Raw genomic sequence first — 17,781 nt, 5'->3', positions numbered from 1 at the left:
TGCAAGGTACAGGCTGCCAGGGAAGTGTGTTGTCATCTCTTGACACTGATACACTGCAAGAGGATAAAAAATAATGTTTAGTAAATGGTTTTAGTCACATTGCCAGGTTTTCGTGTTAGTATTTATAATTCATGAGGAGTAAACTGTCCAGTGTGATTGGACATATACTATTTAATGCTATTTAAAACTTGGCTGCCAGCTGAGTGTGGGGAGGGGAAGCAATGGGAAAAGGCTGTCAGCATCCTAGGGAGGGGATAGCTGTAGCTCCCATGGCTTTTGGTGGCATGTGTGTCACCCCAGCCATGGAAAACGTGCCTTAGGGCTAAGGATTCTCTTCTGTGCTGTGCTCTAGGCCTCAGATGAGGAGATGGAAGTAGAGCTGGCCTGTGGCAACCTGTTGGATCATGAGGAGCCCTTAGGCTCCTGTAACCTTTGATTTCTGCTGCTGATAGAAACAGAACTGAGTTTCCCAGTCCTGCACCTCCATTCATGGTTTTGTAATATCGCTCTTGTTGACAGGAGCAGTAACTCAATACCGTGGGAATGCCTCTTGCATGGGGAGATGGAATCAATAATGGGATTTTTCCGGGTTTGATTTATCATTTTTCTTGGATGCTTCATTGGCAAACCATATTTGCTTACTTTTTCTGACACCTCTCTTAGCTAATGAGTGTTATCCTCCAGCAGGGTCCTGTTCAGGCTAACTGAGCATGGGCCAGGGCAGTGATTCTTTCTCTGTACTTGGCACTTTGAGACCACACCTCGAGAGCCCTGTTCAGTTCTGGGCCCCTCACCTCATGAACAACATGGAGGTGCTGGAGCACAGCCCAAGAAGGACAGTGAGGCTGGTGAAGGAGCTGGAGAAAAAGTCCTGTGAGGAGTAACTGAGGGAGCTGGGGATGTTTAGCTTGGAGGAAAAGCTTGGGGGAGACTTAACTGCTAGGTAGTCTGTGACTACCTGAAAGGGACATCTTTCAGAAAACAAAAAAAAAAAGTACAGAGTAATAGAACTCAAAAAACCTCTTAAGCTTTTTACAGTGTAAGTGTATTAGGAATATAGTGATTTATAGATAGCTATGTAGAATGTAAGATGTTCTTTGTTAGCTGATAACCCATGTAACAGGAACTAAGAAAAAGCCCTGAGCAATCTGTTGTAGGAGGGTTTTATGGCTATACCTAGGGAGATAACAAGGACTGAGTAGCAGTGTTATCTGTTCTTTTTTATAAAGGACACTGCAACAGACTCGGGCTTCCACGTGCATTGGTTTGGCACGAGGAGCGAGCAGATTGTTTGGTTTGGCTGGTACTCGTTCCTCTGTCCTAGGAGGGTGATGGTGACTGAGGAGTTTCTGACATGTCCTCATTGTGTTTCTGAGGCACTTTGCTTTCCTCTGCTGCATGCAGCATTTTAAGTTACCCAACCACATGTAAAAAGAGTTTTCCCATTCCCCAGCAGTGTGTTGCTGTCAGTATCTGTGCATTTAGGATGGCAGCGGGGTTTTGCAGCATAGGTAGAGATGGTGTTCAGGTGTGTGTTTGAGTGCTGATTTTAAGGTTCAGAATCAAGTACCTATTAAAGTGCTTCAGTGGAAGATGCAGTGTTCATGTGTGCAGTACTAACTCCTATTACTGTACTTGTTTTTTGCAAGCAGAATGTCATTTTTGGAAGCTCAAAGTTGGTTCTTAGTCAACACGTCTTTCTACCTCATGTTTTGCTTTCCACTGCTATATGTCTGATCAGCGTTGATACTAAAGAAAAACATGGTGTAAATTTGCATGTGCTTTGAAAAGGAAAAAAAGCCCTCTATCTTCTCTCCCTTGTTATCTTATATGAAAACAAAACCCCAGAAAATGTTATGCTGAAATCAGAGTAGAGAGTTGCAGCTTGAAGCCTGTGGGTAACTCTCGGACAAGATCTCACAGTGGAAGTGCTCACAGCCACCCAAGTGAAAGGGCAGTGGGCCTGAACTGCAGCATGTAGTGCTGTTGTGATGTAATGCTCTTCTTTCTCCTTCCAGCTATGAAGCCGTACGCTCCAGCCTTCTTTCTCCTGTGGAGCGCTGTCGGGATAGCGAGGGCTGCCAAAATCGTTGTTGTGCCGCCAATTATGTTTGAAAGCCATCTTTATATTTTCAAGACTCTGGCCTCAGCCTTGCATGACCAAGGTCACCAGACAGTGTTTCTCCTCTCTGAGGGCAGGGAGATCCCTCCATCTAATCACTACAGACTGCAGCGCTACCCAGGGATCTTTAACAGCAGCACCTCGGATGATTTCCTGCAGTCCAAGATGAGGAGTATCTTCTCGGGGAGGCTGACCGCCCTCGAACTGTTCGATATCCTGGAGCACTACTCCAAGAACTGCGACATGATCGTCGGCAACCGCAACCTCATGCGTGCCCTCAAGCAGGAGAAGTTTGACCTGCTCCTGGTAGATCCCAATGAGATGTGTGGATTTGTTATAGCCCATCTTTTAGGGGTTAAATATGCCGTGTTTTCCACTGGCCTCTGGTATCCAGCAGAAGTGGGTGCTCCAGCTCCCCTGTCCTACGTTCCAGAGTTTAACTCGCTGCTCACAGATCACATGAACCTATTTGAGAGGATTAAAAATACTGTTGTTTATATTATTTCGAGGTTTGGAGTCAGTTTTTTGGTTCTGCCAAAATATGAAAGGATAATGCAGAAACACAAGGTTCTTCCAGAACGGTCCATGTATGACTTGGTCCATGGATCCAGCCTGTGGATGCTTTGTACTGATGTTGCACTGGAGTTTCCGAGACCCACGCTACCCAACGTTGTTTATGTGGGAGGAATCCTGACGAAGCCAGCCAGCCCTCTGCCAGAAGTAAGGTTTGCTGAGTTTTACAGTAATTTCTGTGCTTTCTGCTTTACCTCATGTGATGAGTGGCAGTTTATAAGCAGTGATTTTTTCAAGTGGGACCTGTTCTGTTGTTGCTTGGTAAAATATTCCCTGGATGCCACCTCATGTGGTGGTGAGGGGAATTGTTGGTCACAAATTCTACAAAATGGGTTTTCTGGATGCAGGAAATATTTGGCTTTTGAGTGAGGTGTTTAGTGCTGCACTAGAGGTGAAAGACGGTACACTCTGCCTTGGAAATTAACTTTTAACCAAACATGGTTTGAATGTACATGAAGGAGAATGGATGAATACTGTTTATGCTTCAAGAAGCCTCCTCTGGTAGGTTATACTAGGTAATTTCACGGTATTGGTATTTTTATGGTATTTGTTTTTATTCCTCCCTTAGTTTTGATAGTGACTCTTAAGACTACGAGTACATAAGCATGCAAAGACTGTACCGAGTGAGAAATGGAGATAAGGGTTAACATAAATGGCACTGTGGCTGCACTCAGATATGAATTTTTACTGTGCACATGCAGGAAATCAGGTTCTGAACTTCAGACTGAAACAGTGGTAGTGATGGACTGACGCCAGAAATCCTGGCTGTGCAGATTAATTATTAAGTTTGATTACTTCAGTGATCTTTGATATGTTATACCTAAGAATGCCTCTGCTGAGCAGTACAGTGGTGAGTGACAGGCAGAACAATCTCACAGAAAACCATGTCATTTACACTTCTGTTTGTGTACAAAAACAAGTAGATCTTGAATTAGAGAATTTTTAATCATGCTTTTGGCTGGATGATAAAAAAGGGCTAGGTTGGCCTGCAGTGATCTACAATTTGCTCTGTAGAATGCCTCTTTCAGCCTTCAGCTTTGTATGACAAGTGCTGTTATGTGTTCTCCAGGGTGTCGTCAGAGATGACCATAGCAGTGCTGCTTCTAGCTGGTTCTTTCCATGTGTGTGTCAATGTGCTTGTGTTTAGGAAGGGTCAGGTATCCTGAGAAAGCTGACTGAAGGTACCCTTGTGCTGCCTGAAAGTCCATCCCTATTTTCCCTTCAGGAAAACTTTGCTGGCTGGATTGAGTTTTTTCTTCATTTTCCAGGCTGGTAGATCCTTTCTCTGTAGGAGGAAAAATGTGTTTGTGTAATCAATTTGGGCAATAGGTTAATATCTGTTTTATTTTTTGATGTTCTATGAAACAGGAGTGACAGTGACCTTGAAACAAACCTGTAGGTCAAATAAATGGGAGCAATTATTTGTTACAGCAGGGGAAGAAAACTACCTATAATTATTTGTGAGCTGAGACATTATTTACCTTTTCAGTTTTAGCATGTAATTAATTCTTGCTGTTCGAAGCATGAGTTCTCATTGAACATGAGGCACCAAGTGAGCACATTCATATTTTACCCTGTGATTTGTCCATGTTAATACATATCCCTGTGCTGTGCATTGTAGTTAAATCACTGGGCCATCAGTTTGTGTTTGAGCACATGGGTGAAATTCAGAACTGTCCTTCTGTCCAGGCAGACGAGAACTGCGGGTGCTGCGGCTGCTCTGTGCTCGGGCTGCATCTCCAAGGCAGCAGCTTGGCTAATTTATTTTCTGCAGCTTCTAGTTTGGTGCATTAAGGTGAGCCAGAGGCAGAGCTAGTTCATGTTTCTGTGCTGGGCTGGAATTGGTGATGCTTCAGCAGCTCTCTCAAGTAATTTTATTGTCAATGGATGATGATTAGAAAAGGGGAGCACCTAGCTGGACACAGTAGCTAAAGTTTGCCCACTAAAGCTGTTATTACAAGTCTTTGTCTTGAATTCACCAAAACTATTTAGAAGTAGCCTAGCCCACTTTGTCTGCTGGAGAAGTATTGGGAAGGAAATCGGGGTTCTTTCAAGTCCAGAATATCTGCTCAGACTATCTGGGCACCTCAGTAGTGGCACCCATGTGTTGCCAACAGTTTTTTCCTTTTTTCCCCTTTCATCAAAAATAGCTAAGTAGGTTGTTTAACCATGATAGAATGCCTACATATAAGTTAAAAGTTCTAGCCTCCTGTTCATAAGCAGCATCTTAAAAATAAGAGGCACATAATGACATTAAGCAATCAATGAGAGGGTAAAGATCTTTTAAGATGTGACAGGGTGGCTGTTCTTTCATTCCAGGGGATGTTTTGTGGCTGCTCAGGTTCTGCACCTGTCCCTTGAACTTCTTGAGAGAAAAGTTAGCAAAGCACATCTTTAAAGGTAGCACGTAGCAGTAGGTGCTGAATATTCATGTCGTGTAACAGAGTGTGTGAGGGGGAACAAAACTGACCCAGCTTTGCTGGTCATCTGTGTTAATATTATATATATTAATATATATGTTTATGTGAATATATACCCTGACCTAGCTTTGCTGTTCCATGTGCATTAATATTTCTCTGCCGGGGCACATCCTGCCTGCGGATCCTGCCCGTATGGAGCGCGGTTCCGAGCCGCCGCTGAGCCCTGCGGCCATTGCGCTGCAGCCGCGGCCGTGGCGCTGAGCGCCGGCGTGTCTCGGGTTTGCCCGGGAGCCTGGGGAGGCTCCGCTCCTGCTCTCCCTGCCGGGCAGTGCCCGCTGTGCCGAGCGCTTGGCGCAGTATCCCTCGGGAAGGCGCAGTGGCCGCCGTGCCAAGGAGGGGGAGCCAGCGCGGAGAGCGGCGGCTCCTTTGGAGGTCACCGCTCGTCCCGGCTCCCTGCGGTGCCTGCGGCTCCCTCCTGGGCGTGGCAGGGTCGCCTTACCTGTGCAGGCGGTGGCTGAATGCCACACTCCCCTTCCGATCCCTGCTGCGGGTGCATGAAGCTGAGCACGCCCTGTCACTCTGCTCTGCCCTGGTGGTGGCTTTGCAAAGCTCTGCCTACGTGATTCTGTGGGAGCCAGTGTGACGTTCTCGCTGGTTAAACTGGGTTTAGACCCTGCTTCTTGCACAAAGTGTGGTGTGCTGCTCAGTAAAAGACAGTGAGGTGGTGAAGGTGACTTAACCCGCATGCACCTGGAATTTTATTAGTTTCTGGGTGGTGGGTGCAGAGTCCAGGGTTTGTGTGCTTAACTCATAAAACTGTATGCCGAGTTTTATAGAGGACTGTGTGAACAGAATTGGCCTTGAAAAATGAAAAGCTGGAGATGGACTGGCTATATCAAGTCCTTAAGGTCATCAGTGATTTAAACTATTCAGAGTATGGTGCTCCCTGGCAGTATTTTCCAGTTAACTGTCATTGGCCTTAGGAAAATCACAGGCTCCTCTGCCTCTTCCTCACTACAGTTCTCCAGAGAGATCTGAATGAAGCTGCCTTTTTTAAAAGGACACCCTTTTAAGCAACAATGGGGAAACCTCTTCTCTGGTATTTACACCTTGTGACCAGGTTGATGCATACTAGGCATTAATCAGCATGATAAAATACATCCCTGAATCAGGGCAGGAGGCAGAGGGGTGCTGCAAGCAGCTTTCTTGGGAAATACTCAGTCCATGAGTAAAATAAATTTATGCTGCAGAGAAGGGTGTTCTCATTTTGGAGTAGTAAGTTGTCCTTACAGCCTCAGCTGTCAGCAGATGATTACAGGAACTTCCTCACTCCTCCATGGACACCTTTTACATGAGCTTGTTATTATACACAGCAAAGTCTATACAGCAAATCAGTGGCTTTGAAATACCTTCACTAAAAAGTATTCTGGGTTTTTTGTTTTATTTTTCTTCCCTGAGCCTTGCTAACAGTAGTATGTTTATTAGGGGTGTTAGCTGATACAGATATTTATCTTGAAAAAGAGGTGAAAGAATCAAGGGAGGTTTTGCTCCTTAAACCTGGCTTTTCTCCTTCATTCAGATTCAAGGGCACATATCTAAGCCCTTGCAGACTATAGCAGTAGATTTTTGTGCCTGGCATAGCACCATCATTTTAGTATTAATTTTAAAGTCCAGGGAGTGGTTCTTACAGACCTGTTTAGACAGTAACTTTCTGGTGATGTGAAGCAATATTAGAGCTGTTCTAAAATGCATGTGATTGTCAGCTGGGGAGGCAGAAAGTCTTTAGAGGATGATGGAGATGATGCAGCACTGTGCGAATTCTGAAATGATCATGTATTTTGGTTCTGAAATGTATTTTAGGTAAAGCTTCTTTCCCCCCCCCAGAATCTGATGTTTTGATCCACAGGAAAGTGTTGTGTGAGCTCTCCAGGTACCTACAGTCCTAAAACTTGGCTGCTCCAGTAGGACTGGGTTGATGAACCATGTCTGTTCTGCTGTACTGTACTGCTGCATTTTAAATTTGGGAAGAAGTGTGACTCAGCATCTGTCTGTTTAGCACAAGACACAGGGAAAAGGACGTAGGGCTGATTTTGGAGCATGGTTAAATGCCTCCAGTTAAACCTCAGAGGAAGGCAGGTCCTCCAGGTGCATGAAAAGCTGGCATCCCATGAGTTGACAAAGGAGCACCACACCTTCAGCCAGCCTGTGCTCTCCATCAAAAAGCAAGTTTACTTGGTTCATGGATTACAGTCCAGGGTGGTTGTTTGTTGACTTCAAGCAGTTTTTTGTATTGGGAATGAAAAACAGAAGTGCCAGATCTTGGATGTTGGATAGGTCAGATGATGAAATTGGAAGGCTAAAAGCAAGAGAAGCTATTTTATTTCATACAGAAAAAAACCAAATCAAAACCCCAAAACTTTAATAAGCTACTGCTATAAACAGACTTTGTTTTTTTGAATAATCTAATGTATCATGTTCATATTGGAACACACAAACTAATGAGATTTAGTCATTTTGGTAAGATGCAGTGATTTAACTAAGAGTCTCCTCCAAATTTTGAGTAATGACCTCCCTGGAGGACAAATAATGTGCCAGTGTTTTTCCCATGTTTCATTTCAAAAGGCATTCTTTTTTCCTGGGATGTTTGGAACACCCTTGAGTTTTGGTACCATACTCCTGTAATTTGTGAAATTGGGATGAGCTCAAAACTTGACATTTGCGAGTAGCAAGCCTAATTATTAGTACTACTGACTTGGAAAAAAAACAACAACTTTTAATCAAGACAGCTTTTCAGATTTCTTAATTGCTTAAAGGTGAAGAGGATAATTTGTTTATGGCCAGTACCTTGCTTTGGGGGCTGAGGTGTTTCCAGCAAGGGCTTTGTGGGGAGGCATCTTCCTGAGCATTCCCTGCCTGGTCACAGGGGGAATTCAGCAGGCAGCTTGTTGTGCTGCTCATCCTGACCAAGGGGAGTCTGTGTGAAGGAGGTGGGTCTTACACAGCCTCAGAAGCCAGCTGATTGTAAGCTTGTCAAAGAAGTGGTGACTGATGCCTTCTTTGTGTAAGTAGAATATAAAATTATATGGGTGTTGTGTATGTGTATATATACACTTTACATGCATTTACAACTCTGTAAAAAAAGAGAAGGGAGGAGGTAAACCCTAGGAAGAAAGAAAAGCTCCTCTATCTCAAGAGGAAAATGAAGAAGTTGCCATTATTTTATAAAAAGGTTGGAAGCTGCAGATTAGATTTCTATCTCCTACCATCTGAAGAGCACTGGTGTCATACTAGAACAATGACAGACAAGGTTTTCCACCTAAATGAGATTATCATGTGGATTTACAGGTGGGGTGTATGTTAGTATCTGCAACACAGAGGTCTGTATTTAAAGCTTAGCTTCTTGTCAATGTTCTTATTTAATTTGACTTGTGTAGACAGAGTAAGTAAAAACAGTATCCATATTTAATAGTGTTTTTTCTTAACTCCTGTAGAGTTTTTTGCTCCGTATGGAGCAACTGAGAGGGTTGGTAAAACTTGGTTTGCATTGCCATTTGATAATCATCAACTTGGCTGTGCATGCTTGCAAGTTTATGCTTGGGAAGGCGTTTTTTTGGGTATTTTTTAACAGAAGGTTGCCTGTGGGGTAATGGCAGCAAGGTTTGATTGGAACCCTGGCTCTGAGGATCCCTCTGCACCCGCTCCTCTCTGCAGTGATTTCAGTAACCTCTCCTGAAGGGCAAGCGCCTCGCTTTCCACTCCTCCCATTCATTTGGAAGGCAAGGTTGCTTTCCCAGGGTGCTTGCCAGAGGTCTGGTGAATAATGGATTTTTGCATCAGGGAAGTCCTTGCGAGGCACTTTGCTGTTGACCTCTGGCTGTGGGTAGAGCATGTTCCTGGAGCTGCACTGGATACTGCAGCTCCAGAGGGGCTCAGCTATGGAGCAGAGGCTTGGGGGGACTGCATTTCCTTCCTCATTCTGCTTTAGGGTGTGAATTTTGTTCCCCCTTCAAGTTAAATGGACTTTGACTCTCTGTCCCTGGTGGATGCTAAGTGGGAAAAGGCAGTAAAGGTTCAGGATAAGAAAATAGAATATTTGAGGCACTGGAAAGCTTTGTAAGATTTTAAAGACTTTTTTTTAATATGTACACCCTGGGCATTTAGGAGAAGGCAGACAGTGTGTGTATATATATATAAGCAGCAAATAATTGAGAAATGTGAAAAGAGTCTGTATTTCAGCAGGACTGAATCCGTGTCTAATATTGAAAAACTTAAGAGTATTGTTAGATTAATATGTGGTGATGGTACTTAGTACTGATTGGGGTCCTTCTAGGAAACAGTTCAGATCTATGGAGTTTGTTTCCCAACTAGTAGCAAGTTTCTTTCTTCTTGGCCAGCAAGAAAACAGGGATTTAGTCCAATCTGAGTATGCTTGTTTAAAGGGCACAAGGTGTTGTTTTTGGAGCTGCTTTGTGCTGGTGTGGATTACAGAATAGGAGAAAATGTTGCCAATATTAATTGCTTGCACTTTTTGTATGGTAGATTTCATAAATAAAGGGCAGGGAAGAGAAGAATTAACTTATTATTAATGCAGAAGGAAATGGGGGCTTGGGAGGATCCTGTCCTCATTGGGAGCTGCATGTCTGCTCTTAATTGAACAAAGAACTTAATTAAGACTGATATGGAAAGGAGCAAGCCCTGATAAAATGGGAAAATGGCTTTTGGCTGGCGGCAGAAGATGAGGTAGTGGGAAGTAACCTTGGGAGTGTGACCAAGGTGCTGGGTGATGCAGAGTCAGGGAGGCTGGCTCCATCCTCTGCCTCCTGCCCTCAGTGTGCTCTGCCATGTTCTGTGTCCTTTGCTGCTCTGAGCAAATAAAAACTCCTATTTTTGGTCCTTGACTGACTTAAAAAATGCATGGAAAGTAAATACAAACAGCTTGCTTTGCCCGGAGTGATAGTTGCTCCGAGTTTGCTGTGGAATTATGGGGTTTTTATAATTTCTAGTTTGTATGATATGATCCTGTTTGTTTTGTGATGGTAAAGGTTGTATAAGGGCACCTATATGACCTTAGGCCACCTCTTTGGATATGTTGTGTTAATAAAATCTGAAATCAAAATGTATTAATACAGAATTTAAATATGTCACATCAGAGGAGTACTATTCAGAGGATGACTAATGTTGGACACGCAGAAAAATGGTCTTTATACCTTTGTTCATTTATCAGTGAGCATCTCCTTTCTAAAGCTGTCTTAATGTGGCTTATTTTAAAATAGATCTGGTTTTGTCTGCTGTAAGCAGCATTTTGTAGGAGAAGTTGCATAGGATGCCTGTGCTCTGCCTTGGGGCAAGGGTGGTTTGCAACCATATCCCAAGAACAGGCGTTTGTGCTATTGCACATTTGAATGGAGCAGCTGAACAGGGGAAGCTTCGGATATTGCACCCGGTTATGTTTGTATTTGTGCACTTTGTTTATCTGAAACAAAGCTCAGTATTAGGCACCACTGGTTACTGCCAGCTGGGCCCTCACTCCCTGCTCACAGCTGTGTGTTCAGCACCGGGGCCTGCAGAGAATGGCTAATTAGAAAACCAGGCAGAACAAAGCCCACACAGTGGGGCTGGCACAATGGTATTCCTGTCTCACATTGGTCAAAAGATGGATTTTATTTCTTTATTCCTCCCCCCTCGCTCCTGTAGTACTGCACAGATCAATAAGTGCTTCTTCTCCCTGTGCTATTTCTCCCAAAGGACATGCATTTGCACAGAATTTACATGGAAGCAAGCAGAGACCTGGCAGGGTTGGGAACAGTGTTCTAAGTAGAGGTCCTAAAGTTTTTTTTATACTTCAGTATGCATTTTTTGTTTTAAAATAAATAACTTGTATGAAAATGGTAATTAATATAGGTATTAGATTATACTTGCATTAATTATTTTTAACCATTTAAGTGAAAATTTGAGTTGGTTATCATGTGTATAAGGTGATTTTCTGTATGTGTACAAAGCTGTGACTGGATCAAACACAAAATTGAGCTGGAAGATGGAGTTCAGAGTTAGTTCAGAATGTCAGTGTGCTATATTAGACTTGCCAGGCCTACACTTCTAATGGACATAATGTACACAAGCTGTGTCTGTTCTGATTTTTGATTAGGATTTCTATTGGAAGTTTTGCTGTGAAGTTTGGGGGTTATAATTCCTTAAGGTTTGATTGCTGGTTTGGAAGGGAAGAGCCAGATCCCTGTTTCTGAGGCACTGCTAGGTTTGCCAAGTCGGCAGTGTAGCCTCAGCAAGGCAATGTTGTCTCTTGGACTTTTCTAAGTCCTTGCCTCAATTTAAAGAAAACCTGAAAATTACTTACATTTGGGGATGAGGGAAAGGGTTAGATGTTTTAGATGTTCTTGCAGTCACTGAGAGAGCCATTTAAAGAAGTGCATGTCCTGATGTATCTTAAGTTTGAATTAACTTCTTGATTCTGTGCTTGGCAGAAGTTTGAACCAGAGTTTGAGGAAGGCTCAAAAGCAGCTCATCACGTAACAAATTTCCTCCCCCGATATTTTTTTTCCTGTACATTAGACCTCCAGAGTGGTAATCCCTTGTCTTGTGTTAGAGGAAAATCATCCTGAGTTTACAGGAAACCTGAAAATCCTTTAGAGTGGGCAAAAGAGGTGGCTGTGCTGCAGGCCAGGAGCTGTGAAGTGCTGCCGATCAGGGAATGCTGATTTTAATGAGGGCAGCTCTAATGACTCATCCTGACTCAGTGCCTTTTCATACAGGGAGTAATTAGATCGCAGGCAGAAGGTCAAAAGTGTAAGTGGATTTAAGGGGAAGAAAGGGGTGAGTTCATGGGGGGTGAACTTGGGGGGTGAAGCTCTGAGGAGTTTTTTGGTGGGTTCAGAGACTGCTTAGGGGATGTTAGGGCTAATATGGCCCTAGAGAGTGGAATGGTAGGAAGGTGCCTGAAGGCTGCTGAAATTGTAGGCAGACAGAATAGTTCTGTGGTATCAATGTGTGCTTTTCCAGTGTTCAGGTTCTGTGAGCACTGCTCCCAGCTTTTTGTGAATGATGAGTGTACATGCACAAGTTAAATGGCATCCATAGTCACAGTGCTGCTGAAGTATTCAGTCCCTTTCAGAGACGTGCCAAGAGCACAGCCTGCTCTTTATCTGCTGTGGGTATCACAGCTTCACCTTGTATGCCACACAAAGAGCAGGCAAAATACAAGAAAATACTGTGGCTTTGTGCCATGGCCTGGCTAATTGTACCAGGGCATTCAGATGTCTTAAAACCAAAGGTCTGAGAATGCCACTCAATTGGATTCCATTTTACTTGATCGTCTATTTAGAAATTCTGTGCTAAAAAGCTGTCACAGAAATAATTATATTAAGTTTAAGAAATGTGGGAATAGTGGAGTCATCCAGATCACAAACTCAGCTCAAAGAGGATGCTGTGTAAGTTTCCCTGTTTTCTATTGCCTAATTTTTATCCAGCTCCTTGCATTGGTAGTGATCCCATTGAATCAAGGCTGTGTTTTTCCAGCAGTGACACAGATTTCCAGGAGGAATCATTGTCCTGACAAGTCTGTAGTTGATTTTGTGCAGCCCATGCACAGCAGTGTTCAGCACCCCTCTGGGGCAGCAGATTGGAAAGGGGCTGCAGGTCAGAGGGCAGGTAAGTGATTCCTCTTTCTAACAGCACCATGGAAAGCATAAGAAAAATCTGGGATAGGAAAGAACCTTTCAGTGATGGCAAAATGCAGCAAGCTGAGATGAAACTGGGTCCTCTTCCAGAGGTTGGCACTGGGCAGTTTTTACCCTGAGGAATTATATTCTTCCTGATTTAGCATTCTAAAAGAAACTCAAAGGACAACATCAGATTCCTTTGCTTCTGCTTTGGCCAGGCATCATCCAGCTCTGGTCTTTATTAAGGTTGTGTTGATACAAATGATTTTGTTTATTTTCTAGTTATTTTATGTAATCCTGTTCACTATGATGAACAAATCCCATGCTTTCAGCCTGATGGTAGGATCTTGTCTTGCCTGTCAAGATTTTAAATGCACCTTTGTCCATTTTATGTTCCACTGAAGCAATGGGATTACCTTCAAAGGGAAGGAGTACAGAGGCTTGGCTGTGAAACCACCATAACACAGAGCAGGTTGCTTTGCTGTTCAGCAACAAGATGCTCAGGTCTGTAGGTGACATAGTAAAAATTCCTTTTTTAAAAATTATTATTCCTCTACCTAAAATTCTAAGCACTTAGCAACTATTTTTATTACACATGAGGATTTTTTTAATATTATTTTAGAAATTCCACTACAGGGAAGTATTTATACCTCCTGTATGCTTCTGTAATGAAGTATAATTGTTACTGTGTGAATACATCTGCTCTGTGAAGCCTCCAAGAATTTTTCCTTAAGCACAGAGGAGCAGTGGCATTGGGAGCCAGTTCTCAGCTAGAACAGGCTCATCTCCAGCAGCACAAGCCATGTGTCTGGCCAAGGAGAGGCAGTCACAGGTAGGACCTTCTGATGCCAGGATTATTCTCCCATTGCTTTCCAGGCATTAAATTGAGGTTGAATAGACTCCTCCATGGATTTTCCTCTATGAAAATGCAAGTGACACTTGCTATTTAGCCTGTTTCCCCACTCATTCCACACCAGTTTCCAGGCACTAGGCATTTCTGAGTGCATCTGATGTATAAGTAGTCTATGTCCAGTTTATTTAGGCTTTCCCTCTGGTCCTAGGGACCTGGCATTGGCAGAGGCTAAAATGAAGAATGCAGGAAGCACCTTGAACTTTCTGACACCAGGTCCCTTGTTCCATTCAGCTTTGGCTTTCCAAACCCCTTCCCTGCAAGCTCAAGCAGTGCCTGGATATTCCACCTGTCTCTGTTTCTGACTCAAGTGTGCTTTTTTTTTTTTTTTTTTCCTTTTCATGTCTTTATCTTCCTGCCACCTTTGCTGGCTTCCTGCTCATCAGCATGGATCATGCTTGAGCTAGGAGGAAGTGGTGCTGGAATATGTTCTCCCAAGCCTGTCTTTCTAGTCTATGTCTCATGAGGTGCTTCCAGGTCTCTGGAGGGGCTGGAGTTGATTTTCTTGAAGCTCAGGAGCTCTGCTGCTGTCTGCTATGGTGCCTCAGTGTCCTGAAATCCATCTCATGGTCACTGCAGGCGAGGCTTCCCTGCCCTTGCATCCCAAGGTCTGCCATGGGTATGTTTGAGAGCCAGCACCAGTACCTTGTTTGTGGCTCCCTGAGCACCTCTGTCAGGGAAGTGTCATCAAGAAGGCACCCTGGACTCCAGGAGTCTGCCCCTCTGGCTGGGTAAGTGCCCTGTGAAGACCAGGGCCTGTCAATATTGGGCTTTGCAGAACAGCTTGTCCTAGAGCCCGCAAAAAGTTTTTTCTCTTCAGCTTTAAACAGCTGATGGGAAATACTTCAAGATGTAACTAGTTGAAGCACTACAGTGACTATAATATAATGACATTTGCAGTGTGCCTTAGGTCTTGAAGTAAGATTCAAGGACAAGCTTTAAATAAATCACAAAACCGCTTGGAAACTTTGGTGTCAGAAGTTCAGCCTCTAATAAATGATTCAGCTTCGAGGCAGGTCAGAGCCACTTCCCCTCCTTTGCCTTCTCCCTCTCCCTTCACATGAATAAAAAAGGAAAAGAATGAACTGTGGATTTTAAAGAAAATGGAAGGTTTTTTTGCTTTATAGCAGAGAGCAGTGCACAGTTCCCAGTGCAATGTGCTGTTTTGTGCTGGGATATGATAGCACAGCATTACTCAGTTACTGTCTGCCCTCCTATTTATTGCCAGGACAAGAGGCACATTGTGAGCACGGCTCTTCCTTTTCTCTTTGCTCATTTCCTACTGCTGCACTGGTGTTGAGCAGGCTTGTGCCTAAATTTAAGACCAGAATTAAACCATGTCCTGTCAAACAGAAGATATTCTTCTTCCCACTGATATGTCAGTGGTAGGATTTTTTTTGTTTCCATTATTAACAGTTGTGTTAGGAAAAACATAAAATTGAAATCTATGTTTTAAGAAGTAAAGGGTATGCTGTAGAAACTGACTGTCTTTAGTGTCTCTGGCTTCTGAAAGCAAAGCAAGGCTTTTGAAGCACTCTCACTTTGCTAAAGGCTGGAAATGACACAGCTGAGTCCTGGGCTTCATTGACACTTCTTGTGTGCAGGGCTTCCAAGCTGGTACTGAGATGGATCTGTTCATGCTTTGAGTAAAAATGCAGCCTGCTAACTTGTGAATGTATCAACTGATCAGGTAAGGAGGGGCAAATTGTCTGGAGCCGCTGGTGGTGAGTGCTGCAGCTAAAGCAAACACGGGAGGGTTTCTGTTGGTGGCCTCTGCCCTGGACTCTGGGTCGTGAGCCATTGTTCTCAGGGACTGCTGGAATGTTCAGGATTTGTGAAACTTGCCTTCTGAAGCCCCAAGGCAGCCAGGACTGCTCTTGCTGAGCCACGTTAGCCCGCTGTGGCTGTGGCCTGCAGTGCTCAGCGTGGCCCTTGCTTCCCGCAGGATCTGCAGGCGTGGGTGAGCGGCGCGCGCCAGCACGGCTTCGTCCTCGTCTCCTTCGGCGCTGGAGTCAAGTTCCTGTCGGAAGACATCGCCAATAAGCTGGCACACGCCCTGGCCAGGCTGCCCCAGAGGGTTATCTGGAGGTGAGGGCACTGTGGGAGGGCTCTGGAGCATGCTGGTGTCCTGCTGCAGTTGCACAAGCTGGAATTGAGGCTGGCTGGGTGGGTGTCCTGAAAAACACTTGGCATGAAAATATTGCTATATCCTGGTAACAAGGAGAAACAGTGTTGTGGCAGAATAAGGTGTGGGTTCATATCTTTGGAAGGTAAACAAGCTGAGATTATAATGTTTGGGGATATACTGCCCCTATTTTTGATGAAGGCAGTACCCCAGGGCTCGTAAGTGGATCCTAATGATGAAAAGCCTCCATTTTCTTTCTTCTTCCCATTTCCCTTACATTTTTAGGCCCCTTTTCCTCTTGTACGTATAAACACAGGCTTCCATTATTCGTTTTCCCACTTGCTTGTTCTTCTGTGAGAAATGAAGGAAGAGAAATTTTCAGGAGTCAGAGTTTGTAAGAGGTATTCTCAATTCTATGAACATCTTGAGAGGTGCTCACAACTCCCTGTAAAAATCCAAGAACTGTTTAGTCAGCTCTGCCTTGCATCAAGCATTGCTGATATAATTGGATGGAGTTCATGTGAACCTTTTTTTTTTCCCAGATAATCAGCATCTTAGACTTCATGTGGGTGTCTCACAACCCTGCCACGCTCTTGGAGTTGTATTAACTCCCAAGTTTTGGTGGCCTGTTCCCCACAAAATTTTAGGAAATGTCCTCACTGCTTCATGTAGGAGCAAATCCCACTAATGACAGGAAAAATAGGGATTTTTTCAGGCTGTGCCACAGAAACTGTGGTAGTGAAGGTAACATCAGTTTTTGTTTGGAGTAGAGCCACTGTTTCCATATGAATCCCACAACACTGTTTGCTTTCTAATGAATAATGCCAATTTATCTTACTGCTGTTCTTGTCCTTTTACTGTGTTTTCCCTGGAATATGTCTCTTAAGGAAGCATCCCCTTTTGGTAATAAATAAATCAGGAGGATTTCTCTTGACCATGACTTAATGCCAGCCCAACAATTTCATTTAAAGCCTTCTATTAAAATGTAGGTATTTCTATATCAGTCAAATGTAAATCGGAGTTTTTTGGGGATTTGGGGTTTGGTTTTGTTCCTCAAATCATGGACCTGCATGTTGGACAGGAAAGTGGTGAGTACTGCTTGGCAGTCTTAATGTCAGGATGCTAAATCAAAGGGTTTTTGTAATTTTTTTAAATACCCTTCTGGTTAGGGAGAACAAACCAGTAAGATAATTAGCTGCTTTTCTATAACATAGCATAAATAATGGAGTACAAGCCAGAGTTGCAAAGATGTATGCCTTGCTTAATTGAGCATGTGTACCTGATTCTTTCTGAAGTTGCAGTTCCAGTCCTCTCAAGTGAACAAAACAGCTCAATCCTTGAGCAGTTACTTTGGAGGGTTTGATAACTGTTTCCATTTGATGTTACTGGTTTAGGTTTTCAGGAAACAAACCAAGGAATTTAGGCAACAATACCAAGCTGATCGAATGGTTACCACAAAATGACCTCCTTGGTGAGTATCTGTTGCATTATTTATTGCTTATTCTCGCTTGAGTTCGGTTTGTTCTTTCAAAAATACTCCAGCAGTTATTACAAAGCCAGGGAAATTCATGTCATGGCAGTCATGGAGCAAGAATATTAAATTAGGATCTGAAGAGAGAATTGAGCACCTCTCTGTTAATTGTCGTTCCCTATTATGAATTGCACCTTTTCCTTAAGTTCAAATACTGTTCAGGGAGGAGTCATGAAACAGTGCAAGAGTGACTTTTAGGAGTCTGTAAGTACTGTTTTATAAGTAAAAGAAAGCTCTACCAGAACTTGGGCATGTGTTGCAAGCTGATAACGTTTCTGTTGAACTGAGGTGCTTCAGGGAGAAAGGAAAACTTGGTATTTTGTTTTTCTTCCCTCTCAAAGGGTACCTGAGCCCCTTGCAGATCTGAGAGGCCACAAAATATTTGACTGTTTCTGGCAGATCTGGATTTGTGTGTTCTGAAGACAGC

General features: G+C 43.6%; 1 protein-coding gene across 3 annotated transcripts in view; it reads left to right on the top strand.

Moving 5' to 3' along the window:
• The window catches only part of UGT8 (UDP glycosyltransferase 8), a 34,801-nt gene that overhangs the window by 12,960 nt on the left and 4,060 nt on the right, over positions 1–17,781 (top strand). For all 3 annotated transcript variants that reach the window (XM_079306777.1, XM_079306776.1, XM_079306778.1), the window contains exons 2-4: positions 2,019–2,842; positions 15,644–15,786; positions 17,218–17,294. In XM_079306777.1, coding sequence (XP_079162903.1) covers positions 2,021–2,842; positions 15,644–15,786; positions 17,218–17,294 — 1,042 coding nt within the window. In that variant the 5' untranslated portion in view covers positions 2,019–2,020. The remainder of the gene's footprint in view (positions 1–2,018; positions 2,843–15,643; positions 15,787–17,217; positions 17,295–17,781) is intronic.

The sequence above is a fragment of the Erithacus rubecula genome (assembly GCF_903797595.1).
Source record: "Erithacus rubecula genome assembly, chromosome: 5".
NCBI classification, from domain to species: domain Eukaryota; kingdom Metazoa; phylum Chordata; class Aves; order Passeriformes; family Muscicapidae; genus Erithacus; species Erithacus rubecula.
Note: the sequence above shows the minus strand (reverse complement) of the source record. Positions and strands in the feature narration are given on the sequence as shown.